The 23,509-nt window shown below is 40.8% G+C and overlaps 1 protein-coding gene across 2 annotated transcripts in view; it reads right to left on the reverse strand.

Moving 5' to 3' along the window:
- epha8 (eph receptor A8) overlaps positions 1 to 21,646 on the reverse strand; it is a 141,582-nt gene extending 119,936 nt beyond the window's left edge. For both annotated transcript variants that reach the window (XM_004559885.2, XM_004559886.2), the window contains exon 1: positions 21,139 to 21,646. In XM_004559885.2, coding sequence (XP_004559942.2) covers positions 21,139 to 21,226 — 88 coding nt within the window. In that variant the 5' untranslated portion in view covers positions 21,227 to 21,646. The remainder of the gene's footprint in view (positions 1 to 21,138) is intronic.
- Positions 21,647 to 23,509: the final 1,863 nt, after the last annotated feature.

A 23,509-nucleotide genomic window follows, 5' to 3' on the forward strand; every position in this document is an offset into this window, starting at 1 on the left:
GCAAGCTATTTATAGAGCAGGTAAAGAGGAGTGGTGGGGCAAAATGAGAGGAGGGGGCAGTAGACAAGAAGAGAAGAGACATAAAAGTCTGAAAGCAGATGACAGAGTATGATATCTGTGGCTCACGGTGTCCACAGAGATCTGGGTGGATGTTGTCTGCAGCACCTGCTGAACAGAACAGATCTCCTGACTTGTAGCTCATGCTGCTGAAAAAGCTGACCAAGTATGCTCAACTTATTGATTTATGGCAGAGAGAGTTCATGCAGAGGTTAGCTGTGTTGAACTGAAGAGCAGCGAGACAGAGCAGAGAGAATAGTTAAGTCAAGATGACGGTGATATTTTATCAATACGGACTCGACTTGCAGCCCAGCCCAGAGATCCCTGTGATGTTTCCATACCAGCTCCGTTCTCACCATGCCTTTCTCATTAATAAGTAAAATTACACTTCTTCTTTATTTATTTTCCTGCACGCTGGCTGCTCTATCAACAAGCCCCTGCGCTGTCAGCTCAGTTCAGCCCTAGTGCAGCATGTATGTCTCTATTTCAAACCAATGCCCTTTAATCATTTTCATCATTTCAGCGGGCTGACATTTTACATAAAGAGCTCTTATCATCCCTAGCTTATGCTTAATGATGAATGGTGATAATTACTGTCAGTCAGTGTGTCTAACATGCCATGGTCACCTCACTATGTCTGCTCTGGAGGGCCCATGCTTGAAGAGGGAAAAGAGACTGCAGTATCAGTAGCAAGATAACATTGAAAAAAAAAGAAGAAGAAAGGAATTGGGGCACACATGCCCTGTACCGTATGTGTTCATGACTTAGTTTCATGAAAATCTTTATGTATAACCCAAGGTTTTCTCTGGTTTTCTGCCTCCAGGCTGAGAGCCTTAGGAACATTTTGGAGCCAGGCAATAAGAACACAACTAAATACAATGAATGACTTTTTATGCTACACTTTAGGCAACCATTGACCAGGTGTTCCCTCTGGGTGCGGGCTATATTTCCTGCCTAGACCTACAGTAGGTATCTGTAATTGTGGCAACCTGTCCATCAGTGCTGGCTGAGCTGCATTCCTGTTAGTTCCTATTAGTACAGGAAAATTACAAAACACTGTTTCAATAGAACTAAAAGCTTTAGGGAAGACATGGAATGAAATACGGACACCAGGGACATAAGGAAATATGTGGCACTCAAAGAATGTGGAGAGAATTTCATAACAGAAAATGCAGGGAGGGAAAAAACCTTATTATAGGGCAAAGTCCGGAAAATGGCTAAAAACAATTCAAAGATTTGGTTCTTAAATGTATTTTCTACTATACCTAAAATACTCAAAGCACTTTGTACAGCTTGCCTCATTCACACAAGTACATGTTCTATGCTTAAGTGATCTCTCTCTAATGTACACACACATTCAGACTCTTATGGATATATCAGAGAGCTATTTGGGGTTGGTATCTTACCCGAGGATATTAAGCACACAGACTGAAGCAGCCAGGGATCGAATGATCAACCTTTTTTTAGCAGATGACCTGCTCTTCCTCCTGAGCTACAGGACCCCACAACATCACAATGTCAGCATTGGACAGCTTGCAGAGCCGTTATTTATTTATTTATTATTATGTATTATTAGTTATTTAAAATTTGTATTTGTGACAGAATTTTGTTAAAGTCACCATTAAATATGGAATAAAGAGACAAACACTGCTCATATGGCAAGGTTTATATAATACTTCAAAGGATCTGCCTAAGTAAAGTATCACGATATATGTGAAATGGTAAAATGTTCAAGGGTATTTTTTATAAATGTAGCTTTTTCTATTCTACTACTCAATATATTGTAGGCAATAATGAGCAGAAAATTTCAAAACTTTGTCAAAAGAATAAAATCAAAATGACAAAACAAAATTTAAAATTAATATTTTGCTGTAAAATGGGCTCCATCTTTTCAGTATAGCACAATAACAAAATAATGATTTATATGTTCTAAGTTATCAGAAGCCTAGAGTAACCTACTAAGCAAGGTCAATTGAAAAGCACCTTTACATTATAAAGTATGTCTTATCTTGATAAAATTACTATTTTGCAGCTGATAAGATATTCAAAACAACATATAAAATGGGAAATAAATTTGCATAATCATTAAAATTATTATTTCTTTGGAAATCTGCAGCAGAATAGTGAAAACTGCTCCAGAGCTGGTGGACCTAACTGTCTGTGCAGCCCAGTGAGAGCTGTAGATTTGAATGAACTACAGAGTAGTGACTCTCTGCATCATTAGCCAGTACCAAAAAAAAGCAGCCTGAGCATGGAAACATCAGCAGCAGGAAGTAAGGTGCGCAAATCAGTATCAAACCATAATTTCTAGTGCACAACACAATGACATGCTGCTGTGTTAATGTGTTTGTTTTCCCCATGGAGCCATGCGTCGAAGTGCAGAGCGTTCCAGTGCAGAGAGCGAACTGGAGCTCGCAAAAGCCTGCAGCACGCCCTCTGCTCAGGGACTCGCAGGGATACACCAGCTTTGTTGTTAATCTAGTTTGAGCACAAGTAGATGAATGAGTTTATGCATTTGAAAAGGGCTGTTTTTGAACAGAAGACGAATGATGTCAGAGAACAGAGAGGGGAATAAAAGAGTGTTTGGACTCCCTGTTTTGAAAGAGTTAGCCACCGCACGTCACCGAGACAGCTGTGCATTTCCTCTCCCCACTTGGCTATTCTTCTTTCTTTCTTATCTTTTTTTTCTTTTTGCTCGTACATTCACCTTAAAAATCTTTGATCTTCCTACATTTATACATTTATACAAGATATCACTGCACTGATTACACACTCACATCATCACACAGAGGTAGTTGTACTGGAAGAACATGGATCAAGAGGAGAAAAAACATAGTAGGTAACACAGCTCTCTACTGGCCCTTCCTCTTCCAACTCAGAGGTTTCAGATAAACTTCTTTTAGACTTTTCAGTGTAAGAGCTCAGGATCTAAAAATGCTGCTTCTGTGCTACTGATCTGAGTGATGTCATACACAGGCCAGGCTTGTTTGTGGTTTCATTTACTATCTCTATCTCTACTTTTAAGATTAGGCTTAAAAAATTTCCTTTTTGCTAAATATATATATATATATATATATATATATATATATATATATATATATATATATATATATATATATATATATATATATTAGGGGTGCAACGATATTCGTATCGATATTGAACCGTTCGATACAGTGCTTTCGGTTCGGTACGCATATGTATCGAACAATACAAAATTTGTGATTTATTTTATCAACTTTCCTTCTGATGATGCTGTCTGTGTTGAGCGCAGAGGCGGAGCCAGACATTTGAAACACCCGGGGCTTAGCCCAAAGAGTAGTATGCATGTGGGATTTTTTTTTTTTTTTTTTTTTGGAAAAAAGAAAAAAGAATGACTTCATATAGGGAAAAATATATATATATAAAATATATATCACATGTGCAGGACACCTTAAACTAGTTTTTTAATTAAGCAGCAAGGCAGAACAAGGTCAGGGCTGCATCAAGACACGAGGACTAAACCCCAATTCAACCAGACCCAGAACTGATCCAGAATTAAAAACAGGACTACAACAGTTCAAAATCAGGACTACTGAGGACTTAACCAAGACAGAACCAGAATCAGAACTAGATGATAGCACTAAAAATCTTCATAGACCTGCACTACACTTATTTTTTTAATTCTACCAAAGTACACTATTTAGATTGAGAAAAGTTTATATAATTATTCAGCCTTGTTGTGCAAACAAGCCTGCAGAACTTAATAAATACAGAATTTGAAAAATAACAAACCTAAAAAGAAACACTAGGTACGAGATACATGAGGACCTATGATACGGTGATACTTTTGGTAAACAACCATTTGACTAACATGTGTGTCTCACCTGCTCTTGTTCATCTGTTCTGTCCTCGTTCTCCTCTCTCTCCCTCTTTGTGCTGACAATCATCAAATATACAGTTGAAACCAGATATTTACTCTTCAGATAAAAACACTTTTTTAATTGTAACATCAAATCAGACTAAATGTTTATTTTTTTTAGATTGATAAATATAAAAACATATTTGTTAACTTTAAGAGTAAAGAGAGAAACTGTCTGTATTTCTTAATTGCAAATGGCACCAAATTGTATTCAAACTTGAGCCACACTTATGGAGCTCCACAATTCTTTTCCTGGTGTTTTGGTTGACATCTCTTGATTTTCCCATGTCAAAGAAACAGGCTCTGTGTTTTGCCTTATATGCATCCACAGCTGTGCCAGCAATTTACTCACATGGACTCTACTAACCTATCAGAAGCTTCTTCAGCTCAGAATGGAATCGTCTGGAGTTTTCTTATTAATTAACAATAAATTTAGTGTACATGTACTCCTAAATTTGATGAAAGTGATAAAAATAGCTCTGTCTCTCTTTATTCTGAAATTTAACTAATTCAAAATATATTTCAATATTTATCTAAAACAAAAATTTACTCTAAATTGATGTTGTACAGTAAAAATGTTTTATGTTTTCTCCCTAAAGTGTATGTAAATATCTGGTTACAAATGTGAATATCCTGCTGTGTACTGAAATCCCTCTTGTTTTGCATAGAAATATACTGAACAACATACAAAGCATAATATATAAAATAACATTTACCTGAGTTTTTTCTTTGAAAGAACCCTCTAATGTCCATTCTTATGTTTCAGTACATAACTGAAACCGATTTAGTCGGGGAGGGTAAGAACTGAAAATATGAAATAAACACACGTAAGCTAAGACTCTAAAAAAAATAGCATTTGTTCGGCTTTTCATTTTGCCATTTGTTGATTCACTTGAAGAGCAAGTAACGTAATATTGGTCAAGTGATCAGTTTCATATCAATCTTTCGTGATGCACCGTCATATTTACATTATTTGTACAGTACGAATGATTTGCTTTGGTACCTGGTCAAACTTAAGCTCTCCTTAGTATGGCTGGCTCCGTCTCTCCAACAGCGCACTCACGGGCAGCAGCTGCCCCGCCCCCTCGCTCAGTCGCTTAGTGCCTGAGCTTGGATCATACCAATATCAGGGGGGGATTCACGCACAGTCGTAAATTCCCACAGTGTGCACTATGTGCTTCGAATATTGTGTGTACTTTTTGTTTTATACAGTTGTCAGCCAGGCATCTAACTATGAAAAAATTACACTCCAAAATACCCCGGGCTTCTGACAAAACAACCCGGGCTTAAGCCCCGTAAGCCACCCCCACGCTCCGCCCCTGGTTGAGCGCTCAGTGCAGCCTAGGCGGAGTAGTCAACGCAGATTCACTGAGTGCAGGGCAAGCTAGCGAGACAGAAGCTAAGCTCTCCTTGCAACATGGCAAATTGAACCTCCCCCACCCTCATTCAGATCTGGCGTTTGGAATTATTTTGGTTTTCATGTGACGTATGACCCTGAAGGTAAGCGCGTCATGGACTAAAGTAAAACAGTATGTTGGATGTGCCACGCAATGCTCAATTACATGGGTGGGAACTAGTGTGTTAGCGCAGTTAGCTCATTAACGTGTTGGCCATCCAGCCCCATGCACGGGGCGATCCGCGGTAGCTCGTTAACGGAGATTCGCCGTGTTGTGGCGTTAAGGTCATTTCAACGAGATTAACCTGAAAGCACTAGTGGGAACACAACGAATATGACTGCACATTTACGCCAACATCATCCTAGTGCAAAGACCAAAACAACAAGCATGCTACTAACTTTAGCCGAGTCATTTAGACAGCTGTTAGCACATGATTCTCCTTATGCTGCTGAGAATATAGCCCAGAAGAAGCGTATAGTATAGCTTTTATTTTGGAAAGAGCCATTTCTCTGTAATAAACTCTCTTTTCCAAAGATGAGTGATTCCTCAATCAGATACAGGGCTCGCAATATCGGTAGCCCGACGTCCCGGGGCTAGCGATTTTTTTCAGTTGGGCTACCAAAATCTATCTCTGCCCTGCCCGTCGGGCTATTGTAGGAAGGAAAAATATATGTCAATGCTTTTGCATTCTTTCAGAAATGTAGCTGGGTAATTATGTCATTGGCATCGGTGAGCCACTGTCAATATGTGACATATTGAAATCGGTTTGAATTTGCGCTTGTTTTTTTGCTTTCACTTTGCAATCGCACGAACTGTGTATAGAGAGCGACAGCACTGATTGGTGAGTGATGATAATTTGCGCACCAATTCCTCTGACATCGTCTTATTAATCGTTAGCTTACTACGCAAACATGACAAGTGAAATCTCCCGCAGCAAGCTTAAACATATGAGAGGTTGATCGCGCAGAGAATCGCTGACCGTTATGTGAGTGCGCGTGTAAAAGCAGCAGGATATATATTTTAGTTCTGCTGAGCCAAATAAGACAGGTCAGGGTGAAGAAGTGACAGCCAAAGAAAAGCTTACCACAAAACGGAGAAGTTATGACAAATCAGACTATAAGGCAAAAAGAAAGTGCAGCTTTATGGTTTCATGGACAAAATAATTTCTGTGGCTGCAATATGACGAGCTAAATAACCAGGGCTGCACATAAGTGGTCCGCAGGTGCGCATTCACTGTCAAAATAAAAAACGCGCACAAGATAAGAAGTTGCAACGCGTGTTTGCGTACATAAGATTTTCAGGAGGAGGACAGACATTTGTTTAGAAGTCTTAAAGATGTCGAAGAAGCTCCTTTAAGCAATTACTTTGGTGTTCCTCCACCTCCAAAGAAATGTCAGAAGGAGTCCGAACCACAAAAGAAGTATTCTCGGAAAAGTGGTTGCAGGAGGTGAGCTGGCTTCAAACAAATGATGAACGCACAGAGATGTGGTGCAGAATGTGCTGTGAAAATTTAATAAATGACAAATTAAAAAGGCATGAACATTTTTTTTTGCATCGAAAAAATATCGAACCGTGACACTAAAGTATCGAACCGAACCGAACCGTGAATTTTGTGTATCGTTGCACCCCTAATATATATATATATATTTATTTATTTATTTATTTATACTCTAAATGCTAAGGTTACTTCAGGAGAAGGTAATTCATAGGCTAGATGCTGATGCAAGACATTGAGATAGACTTTTCCAAACCTTTTGCCAAAATACCAAAATACTCTTCATTTAATGTATTCACTTTCTCCTCCTTTTATCTTTCTCCCCTATCTGTGTATAAAAGTAAAATATCTTGAACTGTTTCCTTTAGACTAACGCTTCACATTTTCCAGACATTAATATCATCCCCACTGAGATAACTCAGTTAGATGTGTGTGTGGGAGCATGCACATGTACATATGTGTAGCCCCGCGTGCAGAGTACATGTGTGTCTGGATTTTCATCATTCCCTTTGCCAGGTATTAATTTCATCAGGGCTGTGATATATGAACAGATTACTGGTGTAAAACGCATTATTTCCTTATGGAAACAGGCCCTGGGAGAGATCCATCAGCCTGTTTCATAGTTGCTTTGGGGCTTACTGCATCATACATGAGCACTTGGCTTACCTGCCGTAGTCACCGATGGAATGCACTCTCCCGCACTCAATATGAAATCAAGACTGGATCGTTTTTCAAACTCTTTATAAAAGAAGTCACTTTCATGTCTAAATAGGGAAGTAAATGCAGGTCTTCTATCTTTCTAGTTAAGTCGGTTAGTGATTCTAAATTCTACCTGCAGTCGCAGTCAGAGGTTTGGACTTTTAATGATTTCTTTGAACTATTCTTTTTCCAGGATGGAATGATTGTACAGTATAGAGTTTTGGCTCATTATCTTGCGGTAGGATGAACCCCTGACACACTAGGTGCACATACCAGAGGGTATTGCATGGCGCTGCAGAATGCTGTGGTAGCCAATTTGGTTCAGGCTGCCTCTCACTCTGTACAAGTCACCGACCCTGGATCCAGCAAAACAGCCCCAGACCATCATACTTCCTGATGGTGATGATGCCACACACTGTGGAATCATCCTTTCGCCTACTTGACAGCATACAGAAATCCTGCATCATGAACCAAAGATTTAAGAGTTTGATTCATCCAGCCATAACACCTTCTTCAAGTTGTTAGTAGTCCAATGGTGGTGTTCCATGGTCCAGCAAGCCTCTTACAGCTCGAAGTCTTCTCTTCACAGTTGAAACTGAGACTTGCTTACTACAGGGAGTGCAGAATTATTAGGCAAGTTGTATTTTTGAGGAATAATTTTATTATTGAACAACAACCATGTTCTCAATGAACCCAAAAAACTCATTAATATCAAAGCTGAATGTTTTTGGAAGTAGTTTTTAGTTTGTTTTTAGTTTTAGCTATTTTAGGGGGATATCTGTGTGTGCAGGTGACTATTACTGTGCATAATTATTAGGCAACTTAACAAAAAACAAATATATACCCATTTCAATTATTTATTTTTACCAGTGAAACCAATATAACATCTCCACATTCACAAATATACATTTCTGACATTCAAAAACAAAACAAAAACTAATCAGCGACCAATATAGCCACCTTTCTTTGCAAGGACACTCAAAAGCCTGCCATCCATGGATTCTGTCAGTGTTTTGATCTGTTCACCATCAACATTGCGTGCAGCAGCAACCACAGCCTCCCAGACACTGTTCAGAGAGGTGTACTGTTTTCCCTCCTTGTAAATCTCACATTTGATGATGGACCACAGGTTCTCAATGGGGTTCAGATCAGGTGAACAAGGAGGCCATGTCATTAGTTTTTCTTCTTTTATACCCTTTCTTGCCAGCCACGCTGTGGAGTACTTGGACGCGTGTGATGGAGCATTGTCCTGCATGAAAATCATCTTTGTCTTGAAGGATGCAGACTTCTTCCTGTACCACTGCTTGAAGAAGGTGTCTTCCAGAAACTGGCAGTAGGACTGGGAGTTGAGCTTGACTCCATCCTCAACCCGAAAAGGCCCCACAAGCTCATCTTTGATGATTCCAGCCCAAACCAGTACTCCACCTCCACCTTGCTGGCGTCTGAGTCGGACTGGAGCTCTCTGCCCTTTACCAATCCAGCCACGGGCCCATCCATCTGGCCCATCAAGACTCACTCTCATTTCATCAGTCCATAAAACCTTAGAAAAACCAGTCTTGAGATATTTCTTGGCCCAGTCTTGACGTTTCAGCTTGTGTGTCTTGTTCAGTGGTGGTCGTCTTTCAGCCTTTCTTACCTTGGCCATGTCTCTGAGTATTGCACACCTTGTGCTTTTGGGCACTCCAGTGATGTTGCAGCTCTGAAATATGGCCAAACTGGTGGCAAGTGGCATCTTGGCAGCTGCACGCTTGACTTTTCTCAGTTCATGGGCAGTTATTTGGCGCCTTGGTTTTTCCACACGCTTCTTGCGACCCTGTTGACTATTTTGAATGAAACGCTTGATTGTTCGATGATCACGCTTCAGAAGCTTTGCAATTTTGAGACTGCTGCATCCCTCTGCAAGATATCTCACTATTTTAGACTTTTCTGAGCCTGTCAAGTCCTTCTTTTGACCCATTTTGCCAAACGAAAGAACGTTGCCTAATAATTATGCACACCTGATATAGGGTGTTGATGTCATTAGACCACACCCCTTCTCATTACAGAGATGCACATCACCTAATATGCTTAATTGGTAGTAGGCTTTCGAGCCTATACAGCTTGGAGTAAGACAACATGCATGAAGAGGATGATGTGGACAAAATACTCATTTGCCTAATAATTCTGCACTCCCTGTACGACCACTATTAAGCTGTGCTTGAAGCTGTTGTCCTGTGAGCCACCTATCAGTTTGCCCCAGTTTCTGAGTGCTCACTGACACCTTGACTTTCTTTGCAATTTCTCTGTAGGAAAGACCTACATTTTTAAGTGTTATGATGGTCTGTGTCTCTTCCATTGTTAATTGCCTTTTTCTCACCATTTTTGTAGCAACACACTACTTTCTGTGGTACAATACAGTTCAACTAATGCTTACAAGAGTATGGTACCACAGTGTGTTCCAACAATGCTTTTATGCAGACAGAGGGGGTTGGAAGTAATCCGGAAAAGCTGGAACACTTGTAGGAATTAGTAGCACTAGTTTTCAAGACTTGATCAACCTCCATTGCTGCATCCTTTGTTTCACCTCTGGCAGTTCACCACTTACCTTTGTACCATTTCAAGCAATTCATTGGACATGAATGATTTTAATTGCAATAAATAACTGGAAAACTTTTGACCAGTAGTGTAAGCTGTACAATCATTCTAAAATTACCATGATATTCATGCCCATGATGACTGAATGTGAACCTCTGACCACAACTGTAAGTGTGAATTTGAAGATGAAGCTAAACAACCACCCATCCATTGATCAGAGACCCCAGTGCAGAGATTGCTGATGAAATTATGGTCTCAGTCTCCAGTTCCAGTTCATATTCTCATGCTGCAATGATAGTTATTTTGTACATTACGGTTCCCGTGAGAGTCAAACAGGACGGTAGGTAAAGCAGGGTGTGCTTTACCGTGCCAACTGATAAGTCACTAGTTTTATTGTGCGTACGGTTCTCATTCACTTCTGTTGAATATTCATTATATCTGGCCAAAAAGCACCAAGATTGTGTGGTGAAGCTCCAGGCTTCTTTACACACTTTATACAATCTGTGGAAACAAAGTTTGAGGATTGTCTAAATGGGACCTATTTTGACTCTCATCCAAAGCCAGTTGTCTCAGGAAGGTGCAACAAAGGAAATTACTTTGACACAGCAGCAGTGGCTGAGCAAACTGTTTCCACTTAGGTGGCTGGCCAGTGACCAGGGCAAATAGTCAGTAGGTTTTGGGTCACCGACTCTTTCATTTAATCACTCACACAACAGCGACTGCTCAATGAGCTCCGTGCCTCGTATTGCAAATACACATTTACGAGTCGTGTGGGCTTTTCTTTCATATAATCATTGCCAGATGAAGGTATTTGTGATACCCTTATCATGGTGAAACAGTGTCACTTTGATGAAATAGTGGCAACAGAAACTAGTACAGGTCATACTGGGGGACTGTCATTTATGTTTTTGTCTCTAACCTCTCTTTAGTGTTGCTTTAAAGTATTCATCTGTTGGTGAATTAACAGTACCGTTTGAATGGGATGAAGAGCAGGAAGACATTTAGATGTACTTCCACCTTAGTATTGCCTTAACTGGTTATTCAACTAGGTAAGCATTTAATATTAATCGAGCATGCATCACTTTAGACAGCAGGAGGAACAGGAGCACACAGGCAAAAGCAGAAAATCCAAAGTTCCCAAAGAATAATCTGCATTTCAGTTTGACTAAAGTCATGCTTTAAAAGTGTTTTACCTTGATTTGGAGCAGCAGTCAAGCAAACAGAATAATATTTAAATGAGCACACCGATATCAGTCTCCAAACGTTAGCATCTTTAAGCTAATGGTTATAGTGAACCAAATAAAGCTCTAACAGCAAAACTGTTGTGAGTAAAACTTTTTTAGTTTTGCACTGTTTTTCTTTAAATTAGTAAAAATATGTCTTTTAACAATCATCAAAAGAGTGCCTCTCTATTTTAAAATCTTAGGCTGATTCCTAATTAGTTTTGACATTAGTTTAGCATTTTAATAGTACTGCTAATGAGCAGATAAGACAAACCGCCTTGGTAGAAGTAAAATATCACTTTGTGATTGATGGTTCAGACCAATGTGACAGTGTGTTGAGGGCTGTAGTGGTAATTTCCTCTTCTTGACTCTCCTTCTTAACAAAGGCAGCAAAGCAGTGACAATGGTACTCCTCTAAGCGTCACATTCAGAGTGCAGTGACAGACAATGTCTTCCCATCTGAAGTGGCATCAGATCTAAAAATTTCAGGGTGGGTGTAGCTCAGGAGGTAGAGCAGGTCACTTACTGATCGGAAGGTTGGTGGTTCGATCCGTGGCTCCTTCAATCCCTGGGCAAGATACTAACCCCAAGTTGTTCTCTGATGCATCTATTGGAGCATGAATGTGTGTAAATGTACTTAGAAAACACTAAGTTCAGAGAATGGGTGTGAATGTGGCGTGTTGTATAGAGTGCTTTGAGTACTCCGGGAGAGTAGAAAAGCGCTATATAAGAATCTGTCCATTTACCATAAAAATTGAAAAGTGTGTGTATTTCATGGGTCATTCGGAACAGCACTGAAAATAATCTATTTTTACTTTCTACTTTAGAGGACATGGATTTACTCTCTCTCAGCTTGTTGCCGTTTGAGCTGCTGTGACTCAGAAAATTCTCTTCACAAAGTGAGCCTAGCACAAACTTTGAGTTTGACCTTATTAGTTGGATGGCTCTTTGTTGCAGCAGCAATTTGAACAGGTTGGCAGGTTTGCCAGCGTTTATCAGAGCATATTAGACCTTCACTGGGCTTCTATTAAACTTAATGAACATTTAAATCCTTTAATGGATTGAAGGGAATTGAGAGCGGCAAATTATCAGCTAGACACTCTCCACTGGTGTTGATAAAGACACTCACCGGTGGAACTTGAAGAGACACATTTTAGACAGCAAGCCTCCCTCTCTTTTCCCCTCTTCGTCTCACTTTGTTCTCTCACTGTGACTCTTTCCATCCCTCCTCCTTTTCTCCTTTCACATTGTCCCTTCCCCCCTTATTCCTCTATCACACAGTCTCTCTTTTGTCTCTAACACAACCTGTACGCCTCTTCCAGTCTATAACAGAGGAGACAAAGCTGATGCTCCAGAGCCAGATCTTCGTCATTCATCAGTCCCCATGAAGGGAACATCATAGAGGTCTCTCTCCAGGAGGGATGTGCTAACACAGCCACAACAGCAGCCCATTACAGAGCTGTCAAGCATCACCTACAACTGTCTCTCACTCTTTCACTTTATCTTCAGCCATCCCAGTGAGGGATCTTCGAGCACACATGGTAGAAAGCACAGAAATGTGAATTACCCAGCAACACGCCTCCAATCAGAAAGAGCAGCAGAGCCGGCACAGAGGCTGCTGAACTCTGCTCAGCCCAGCTTCAGCTCCTTTTAATGGGTGGAAAGGGCTCTAGAGAGCCCCCTGTTTTGTGAGGCCTAGTCGGCTTCAGCTCCAGGAGGGCTACAAGAGCCAGTTGTATTGATCTGAAAGCTAGCTCCTGTATTTCTGCCGACAGCTGGCTAACAAGTCTGATGTCTCAATAAAGACTGGTGCCTGGGGGAGAACTGATATGTGTGTTGGAGGGGGGGGGGGCTGCTGGGTCAGCCAACAGCAACCTGTTAGAAGACACACCAACAGACAAAGGAATGGAGCAGTTCGTGCCCTCTCTGTTTTTAAATGCACTCTGACAGCACTCCCCTGCTCAGGATGACACTGTAAACTGTACTGAGCTCAAACTCAGAAGAAAAGGAGAAGAACATTTTATGCTCACTTCAAATGCAATACATTAAAGTAAAGTGCAGTCATTTGCTGTTAAAGCATAATTAATAAAACTCTGACTTCAAAGACTGTTTTATTCCTCGTTTTCAAGGTAAAATCATGACTAACTAAAACAAAGCTGTGTTATATATCTCTTAATGCTCCCCACTCCATTATTGATCGGGACCAGACAGCTTTAAGTGATAGAGCAAAACAAACAAAAGAAGAATGTTGGTGAGAAAGAAACACAACATGACAGACTGATTGATTGGTGAGGCCGGGCTTGTATTTTTTATGCATGAGACTTCAGGATATAGTTTGGCCGCTTTGTGTGGCAAAGGGCTGGAAGGAAATATCAATAAAAAGGCTTGCAAGATAAAATATTGTCTGAAATTCTGTCTGCCTCATCAATCAATCCGTCTGTCATGTTGTGTTCAAGTTTACCTGTTTTATGTATGAGGTTTTGAATAGACTTGCACCATATCCTGGGAATTAATTGATTAATTGAAAAATGGACTGTGTGGTTGGCACAAGGACCACCACTAGAGGGGACTGTGAGGTAGCACAAAAGGGCACTATTTGGACAAACTGTGCTGACAGTAAAGGGAAATAAATGTGGGAATAGGTTACCAGCAGTCCGCGACCCTGAGAAGGATAAGCGTGTTTACACTCACTCTTTCAAAGAGATGCAAGTAAAACACAGCAAAAAATAAATAAAATCAAAGATTCAGCAGTCGCTCTTAAATCTGTTGTCACCTGTTTAGCAGGAGTGGGGCGGGTGGAGGTTTGCCCGGTGCCACAGCGGTTATGTCAGTGGGAGGATCCGGGGGGTTCTCTGTGAATTTCCCATTCCCGTGGGATCGTGCTTGGCGCCAGCTCAGATTTGAAGTTAAATTTTTCGCTGAACAACCAAGTTTTCTTTCCACACAGAATGTACAGCAGACGCTAATGTTTTTGTCACTTTTTACCGAATAAAATTTAAAGTAATGTCAGTACTTCCAAGCTTTAAACGCTGCATGGTTGTACTCTAGCTGAACTCCATATGATCCATTGTTGATCTGCACACGTTGCTGCCACGGACGCACGCACGCTCGTACGTCATTGTCATGAGACACTCTCACAAACAAAATCACGGTTTAGTAACGTAGTAATGCAGCGTGTTTATGGGAAAGTAACTTTTTTGCAATAGTAATCCCTTACATTACTTGAAAAAAGTAATCAGATTACAGTAACGGGTCACTTGTTACTAAACAAGGTCCATAAAGACATGGATGAGTAAGTTTGCTGTTGAAGAAGTTGACTGGCCAACAAAGAGTCCTGACCTCACCCTGACAGAACACCTTTGGCATGAATTAGAGTGGAGACTGCGAGACAGGTCTTCTTGTCCAATATCAGCGTCTGACCTCACAAGTGTGATTTTGAATAATGGTCAGAAATGACCATAAACGCATTTCTAAACCTTGTGGAAAGTCTTCTTAAAACGTTGACTTTCCCTGGGACACTCTAAGCCTTAGATTTGTTCTTTAACCCATTCAGAGGTGGACTCGGTTCGTTTGTGATCATTGTCCTGCTCTATAACCCAAGTGCCTTTGAGCTTCAGGGTACAAACTGAAGGCAGGACGTGCTCCTTTAGGATTTTCTGGTGGAAAGTAGAACAAAAGCAAAACAGCCTCAGATCATCACACTATCACCATGTTTGACTTTTGGTATGATGTTCTTTTAATGAAATGCAGACCCAAGACATGCTGGAGAGATTACATCTCTTGACAGGCCTGTGAATGCCACTGTGCCCCCCAGATAAACTGAAGGAGGGAGGTCTGAGCTTCTCGCCTTAGACTCCTCCCTCTGCGAGTCGACCCAAAATAAGTAGAACAAGATGAATGGATGAATTAGTTTTACGTGAGATGTAGGGGCACTCAAACCTTGCAGAAAATTCATCTCGTCTGTCCACAGAATGTTTTCCCAAAAGTCTTGGTCATCACAGTGGTTTTTTGTTTTTTCTAGCAAATTTGTGTTATTTTTGCTTTCTTATTATTGAATAATGAACACTAATCTAAACTGAGGCAAGTGGTGGCTGCAGTTCTTTGGGTGTTGTTCAGGATTCCTTTGTGACCTCCTGGATGAGTCGTCAGTGCACTCTTGGTCTAATTTTGATCATTTTGGGTCCTGTGAAGATTCACCTCTGTTCCAAAATTTCCAAAAGAGTTTGTGGATAACTCTCAGAGTGATTCAGTGGAATCACAAAGCCTTCGACATATCTTTGTAACCTTTTAAAGTCTAGACTTTCTAGACTCAGTGACATTGTTACTCGTCTGTTACCTTATATCAAGGTGTGTTGAATTTTGAGTTCTTTTAGCTTTAATTTTACTTTGCAGGCGCTATTTAAGTGATTTTTTGATTTAACACTTCTGGAAGTAACAGGCCTGGGTGTGTGAAGTGAAACTGATCTCAATACTGTAGAATTACTTTTTCACATAGTCCCGAATAGGTGCGGGTAGTCCCCCCAATCTTAATTAATTAATCATAATTTAAAACTGCATTTTATATTTTATTAAGTATTATTTTATCTTAATATCAAAATTTGTTTGATGACCTGAAATATTCAAGTGAGATAAATATAATAAAAAATAAATACAAATAAAATAAAAAAAAGAAAAAAGAAAATAGTAAAATAAAATAAATAAATAAATAAAAACAAATTATAAATAAATAAAAATTATGAAATAATAATAAAATTAAATAAAATTAAATTAAATAAACAACTTGGAAATCAGGAAGGGGCAAACACTGGAATACAAAACTAGAGGTAATTTAAATCAAGTCTCCGGAATTTATTTTGACCTTAAAGTTGTTCGAATATGAGATTTATTTTTTGGGTATCCCAAATAATAAAAAGTAAATAAACACATAAATAAATTGATATGAACAAAGCTCAATTCCTAGCACTTTTTCTAAAGCAACAATGTTTTATTGGTTTCTTTTTTTCCTCCCTCTAAATCCAAAAGATCAGAACCCACTTGCGGGTAGCGGTACATTTTAGCCACATGCTAAGAAGCATAGTTTCAGAAACTGTATGCTGCTACCTTAAATTGGGTCCCTTGAACATATTTGGGCCTCTGATAGGAAACATCCACTTGGCTATGTGAAAATAAAGGCACAGACGAGAACTTAACCCTAACCCTGCCTTTAAACTGCTCTCCAGCAACCTGGTAGATGTTGGGAGCTGAAGTAGCTTCAGTGTTTAAATCTAATAGCAACAATGCTTTTTCTTAACTCTGTAATGTGTTATAGAAAGGTTTCCTCTCTAAGCTATTAATTCTGTCAAGTCGTGCTACGTTTTATTTCCGTGTGATGTTGACAAAAAATGAAAAAGCGCTACATTCTCCATTGAGTGAGGAGAGATCAATATAAACAGCAGAGCTGACTCTAGCAGTGATCAAATTCAAAAGCTTTTCTTTTCACACAAGCAAAAATTTGTTTTTGCCTTCTATCGCACAAAGAGAAGCAACACTTCAGCTGCTTTCAACTTCTCCTTCTTCATTTCCTTTTTTAAATTATGTGCTCAAATTTTTCAAAAGTAAAGCAAAAATAATCCTGGCTGCGACTCATTGTTTTCTGCCTCTGGCTCTCGTTTCCCTAGCTGGTCTTCCTGCAGCAGAGGTATGTTGTAATAATCATCTACCTACAGTTTGCTCATTAGCAGTGAGTCCTGCTCTCTGCATGGGTCTTTTCATGTTCCTCAGTACTGACAACTACCTGAAGGAACGCTCTGTGTCCTCGATGGGAATGCGACAGTGTGAAACAGTGTGCCGGAGTTGAGTCAGGGACAGTACTCACAGACAGGATAAACTGCGCAGGGAAAACCACCACCCCCGTACAGGCAAAAGTTGCAATAATATGTGGGAGATGCAGCAAAATGTGTTGCTTCCTGTGCGAGTGTGTCTGTTTGGCCTATAATGACTTTTCTGCAGGCAGATACAAATACAGATGATAAGTATTTTGTGCCAGTAACTTTAATGTGGTCATTTTCATCCCTCAAAAACCTGTCAAAAATAGGTCAGTGTTTCCTCTGTGAATGGATTCTTAGAAAGCTTTATTACTGCAGCAAACAGCTCAAAGTTAGAGGAGCGTCTGCTGCTGGTGTTGATGTTTACAGCTCACAGCTTCAAGAGACTTGCAAAAAAATTATATAAAAATAAACACACACTGAACATGAACTGAAAAACTTAGTGTAACCACACAATTGCAAATGAATTCAATTTGAATATTAAAGACGGATATTTTTCCTCGTTTTTTCTGGTTGCTCGTTCCTACAGACCAGTGACCATCACATACCTGACTCCAGCTTGTTTGTCTTGGTCAACAGAAAAAAAGTGATGAACATGATAAGCATGAAGAAGTGTTATTCCGAAACACAATCAGAATCTGGAAATTAAAAAATCACTTTATGGAAAAAAAAAGAATGGAATAGAATACAAACGACTTTATGTTTCACAACATTTCATCATGAGAGGAGCTGGTGGGTTTAATAATTCACTGGAACATTTCAAAATCATATAGATTCTCTGTATTTAATGTAATTTAAAAATAATTGTGCTACTTAAAGTGTTTTTTTTAAACTTTGGCTTCTGTATATTACACAGAAATATTAAAATCTCAAGCATTAAAGATAAAGCACGCAACATTAGAGATGAAGATATAGTGCTATTTTTAATGATTGCTTCATTACAATAATTTGAATAATTTGCTTAAATTTTTTCTTTAATTTTCTTTTTTATAGGTTATATTCAAGATTAAAAGGAAAATCAAAAACAGCGCTCACCTGCAAGACTGCATCTAAATTGTGTCAAAAGAAAATCACGTCTCCAAAGTTGTTTAATATTGAAGATTTGTTTTTATGTTAATTACTTTTTAACCAATTCACTTTAGCGTTGCCTGTGTACCAAAACTATTATCACTGTGCCATAATACCATGTTGTTTTCATAGGCACAAAGTTGTACAAGCTGCACAGCCTTTTCACACTTTACTTCCTTGCTTTATGTGACTCGTGATATTCTAAATTCCATCTCTGTAAATGAAATACGTTGCTAAGCATACAAGCCGTACATCGTGGCAGGTTTGCCTACAGCTCCTCTTTTTTTCTGCCTAGAAAACAGCAGTGATCGGATTCTATAATAATTACTGTAGCTGTCGGGCACACAATAGATTCGGTGCAAGATTCAATATTGCACATCTCCAGCTGAAGAACATCCAGACACATGAGATGTCAAAATATCATTTGCTTTCCCTTTGTCTCTTTGTTCCTCGAGGTCTGACCCCTCCTAAACACAGATCCACGCACACACACAAACAGAGTTGCTCCAAGTAACTAAATGACGATGTTTGAAGGACACTTAAGGTTTGATGAGCTGAATATATACAATTCAAAGTCTCACTGTGTGTGAAAGCGCAGGCAGCCTCACATACACACCTCTGGCCATTTGTATGGATCTGCACACGATGAATACGATGAACAAAAACAAAATGGCTGGCCCTGGCTCGTGCTCTGATATACGTACTCAAGTCAGTCAGAGCTCTGCACGGTTGCAGTGCCCGCTCTTTCAACAATGTAATTCTTAGCGCTTTATCTGCATTTTTAGCTATCTTTTCCATGTACATGTAATATCTAGAATTGCCCTCAGGTCAAACTGCAGAAAAGCAAAGGAGAGAATTAACGTTTCATCGTTTTAATTCTTTTTTTTAATTCAGCGGGATACAGACAAAACTACCGAAATAAAAAAATTGTTATCTTTTTTGCATCAACTTCTGACTTGAGCTTAATTGCATGTCTTTATTTCGATAAATGATGATAAGACCATAGGATTTCGAGGTATGGTTTTATATATATTTGTATAGATAGATAGATAGATAGATAGATAGATAGATAGATAGATAGATAGATAGATAGATAGATAGATAGATAGATAGATAGATAGATAGACAGATATTATCACCACTCAGAGGTCCTCTTTAAATAGAGTGAGAACGTCTTGTTGTGAGCAGGAATCATTTGTCCTCTGACTGAGATCTTGAATCGCTCAGTAGAAGCAGCTTTATTCTGAGCTTTTCAAACTTTGCTGTGACAGAACAAAGACACTAAGTGTACTAAAGGGAGAACCAGAATAAAAACACTTACTGTCTATCATAACATCTGTTTCCGTGTTTTCTAAGCTTCTGCACCATCTGAATGGGACCTTTAAATTGTATTTGTTAGAAGCAGTGGGAATAAGAGGAATAACATTTACTTTAAAGCATTTTTAGGGGGGATTTCCAAACATGATCGTCTTCATTGTTAGGCAAAAAATACCAAAGGGATGCACTTCTATCATTTTTTATTTTTCCCACATTTCCTGTCAAATTAAGCCAAATCTTCTAAGAAAACTAATATTAACTCTTACTTCAGCGAATTGGAATATTAGAATATGAAACCATGTTGATTTAAATGGGTTTGCACTGCGCCAGTATTCTCAACAGTTTTTTATTAAGGTGGATTGAGACACTTTTGGACCTAAAATGATGGACAGTGAAACTTTTGTGAATTTCTACCAATTTGGGGGGAGCGTTGTTTGGGTTTTTTTGTTTGTTTGTTTGTTTGTTTTGCGTTTACATTTAGATTTGGAGTGAGACGGACAAGTTCTTAAATTCAGTTAGCATATATGTCTGAGCAATGGGCTCCAGTCACCGTGGGCTGAATGTCAAGAGCAAAGGCACAGGAAGAATGGGAGTGCTTTACATGGAAGTGGATATGAGCGAACACTGTGGTCCAATCAGCACCAATCAGGACGGGACCGCCGAAGGATGGAGAGGTAAATAAAATGTGACATGCAGATATCGCAGGACTGAACGTGTCTCACCTCACCCTACTTGACTTCATACTGGATACTTCTCCACCACTGAGGCAATCCCGCCCCACACACTCTCACACACACAGTCATCTTTTTTTGCTGCTTTTTTCTTGTCTTCCTGCAGCAGATAAAGCTCAGTGTTGTCACGAGGGGTGAAGAAGAGGCCCTAACAGTTGAGCCGCTGCTGTCACTCAGCCTCCTGAGATCAGACCTATGTCAAGGACCGTGTCACACTCACAAACTAATATAAAGGAAGGTGTCGGGGGACTCTGTGGCGTGTGCGCGCAGCATTAGTTGAACAAGTGATAACAACAGTTCTCCGTCTCATGGTGGAAAGATGAAGGACAAGAGGATGGAAGAAAACAAACCCAGGCTGGGCTTTAGGGAACAAAGTGTGTGGAACAAGAGTATAGGACACACACACACACACACACTTTTTCAAGACGCTCACACAAGTGAGGATTCATGAAAATTTTCGGTTCAGATAAAAAAAGAGCGCAGACACACACACTTTCACGTCACCGCCTAAGCCCTCAGCAGACACATGCGCTGTTACTGCAGCTGACACGCAACCCGGCCAAATATGAGCAATGTCAAGACGAGTTCATACGTACACATGCAGACATCAGGCGGATTTCCTTGAGTTGCTCCGCAAAGCAAACTTTGATGTCTTGCCCCTGGGTTGAGACATCCTCTCTGAAGTGTGTGTTTACATTTGTTAATGTGTTTGTGTGCGTGCGTGTCATGCATTGACTCATTGTCGCTGTGTTCTTCACACTGGAGCGCCACATGTATGAAGTTAATCCCCGCTGTCTGACTATATGCATTATTTAATTCTGTCTGTTCAAATTAACACACACACACACAAAGACTCTCTCTCTCTTTCTTACCTTCATTGCTGTTACTTCCCGAGGTGCCCACAGCCTGTAGTGATATAGTCCATAGCAGCATCGCAGCCAGCCCCGGATCTGAAGCCATGGTGTTCTCCCTCACACCCCGCCAGTCTCCCTCTGCCTCTCTCTCCCTCTCTCCTCTCTTACTCCCTCACCCTCACTCTCCCTCTCTGCAACTCACTGCCTCTTCCTCTCTCTCTCTGTGCTCTCTCCTCCTTCTTCTTCTTGTGTCCCAGGGTTGAAGAGAGAGTGAGAGCAGAGCGCTGAGGAGAGATTTTGCGTGTGTGTGTGAAGGCTGTGAGCTCATTGGGTTGGAGTTAGAGGCTGCCTCTGTGGCTCTCTTCAATCTGCCAGCTCCCTCATGCACACACACATACATAGATAGAGTTTCGGCAGGAAGAAGGAGGGAGGGAGGGACGGCCGCGTCTGTCAGAACGGTGGCAGCCAATTAGAGCGCGGCATTGGGAGTGAAAGCTCTCTCGGAACGCCACACCCTCCCTGTCCTACCTGCCTGGCCAACTCTCACTTTCTGTTTATCTCTCTGGGTCATGAGCTGGCACAGTGCTACACCCCAACTCCTCCCTCTCTCCCTCTCTCTCTCTACCTCTATTTACCCTCATTTGTCATTGGCTCGCCTCTCCCCAACAAACACACACTCTCACCTACCCAGTGGCAAATATCTGACTGATGGGATAAACTGAAAACAGCAGCATGTCTGCAAGGCCCAAGGACAATGATCGGTTATCGATCATCCATATTGCATTCATAAAGCTATTACCTTCACTATGACCAGGTGCAGCACAGCGCAACTTCACATATGTGTGTCTGTGTGTGTGAGAAGCACTGTTATTCTAGCACTGTGATCAAGCATTGATTCATGCGATGGTGGGAAATGTGCAAGATCACGGCACGTGTCCAGGTCAATGATCTTTTTTTTCCCCGCACTCTCGATATGCTTCGTTGCAGTGACCTGAGCCACAGTAAAGTAAAATTGCTGCACATGCAGAGGCACATGTGCGTGCAAACACTGGTTTAGAAGGCTGACAGAAAAATTGATTTTATTGGTCAGTCTGTCAAATGTCACTTTAACCACATTTACATTCATGAGGTGTGAATGCAGTGAACTGATGCAAAACTAACAATATACAGCTGACAAAATATCCTTAGCAGTTCTGGGTCCGCTCATGTCGCATGTTTTGAAAACTGGAGACAAGCTGCTGAACAGACCTTGAGGTGAGAGTGTTTGCTCAGCTACTGTTTCAATGTTAACACGAAGCACCAACCTCTGGAGCTTAAAAATGAAGCCAACACAGGAAGTGCCAAAAATTGCAGGTCCTCCAACCTTACAGCATTAAAGTGCATGTTTACACCCTGGTGCGTAGTGTTTCCTCCCTACTGAACAACTCTACAATAGGTGAAGTGTGTTAAAAGTTGTATTTTGTTCAGGCTTAAAATTAGAGACCTGCCTGCTCAGAGAGTTAGCTGTAGCCAGTGGCTGACTGTTAGCTCTCACCTCCGCTAACTAGTCCTTACCACCATGTCTGGATTTTTGGTGCCTTGTGAAGGATTTTAATGGACTTACCTCATAAATATTGTAGTTTGCCAACCCACTCAAGGGGTTCCTGTCTGACAGACGCCAAGTGGTCAGACTGGGCAGCATCACCTCATCCCCCGTCACACTGAACACTGGTGCTCCACAGGGGTGTGTACTGAGCCCTCTCCTGTACTCACTCTACACCTACGACTGCACGGCCACTAACAGCTCCAACATCATTGTGAAGTTTGCGGACGACACTACAGTGGTGGGTCTTATCACCAACAGTGATGAGACAGCTTACAGGGAGGAGGTCAGCGCCCTGACCCACTGGTGTCAAGACAACCATCTCACCCTCAACGTCGCAAAGACAAAGGAGTTGATAGTGGACTTCCGGAGGTGCAGAGAAGTACACACCCCCATCACCATCAACGGCGCTGCTGTGGAGAGAGTGAGCAGCTTCCGGTTCCTTGGCGTACACCTGGCTGAGGATCTTACGTGGTCAGTACACACAAACAAAACAGTGAAGAAGGCGCAGCAGCGCCTCTTCTTTCTCAGGAGACTGAAAAGATTCGGCATGAGCCCCCGCATCCTCAGGACCTTCTATCACTGTGCCATTGAGAGCATCCTCACTGGATGCATCACCACCTGGTATGGCAACAGCACCGCCTACAACTGCAAAGCTCTCCAGCGAGTAGTGCGGTGCTCTGAACGGATAATTGGAGGTGAGCTTCCCTCCCTCCAAGACATCTACAGGAAGCGGTGCCTGAGGAAAGCGGGGAGGATCATCAAGGACTCCAGTCACCCCAGCCATAAACTGTTCAGACTGCTTCC

This window comes from Maylandia zebra, linkage group LG5 (genome assembly GCF_041146795.1).
Source record: "Maylandia zebra isolate NMK-2024a linkage group LG5, Mzebra_GT3a, whole genome shotgun sequence".
NCBI lineage: Eukaryota > Metazoa > Chordata > Actinopteri > Cichliformes > Cichlidae > Maylandia > Maylandia zebra.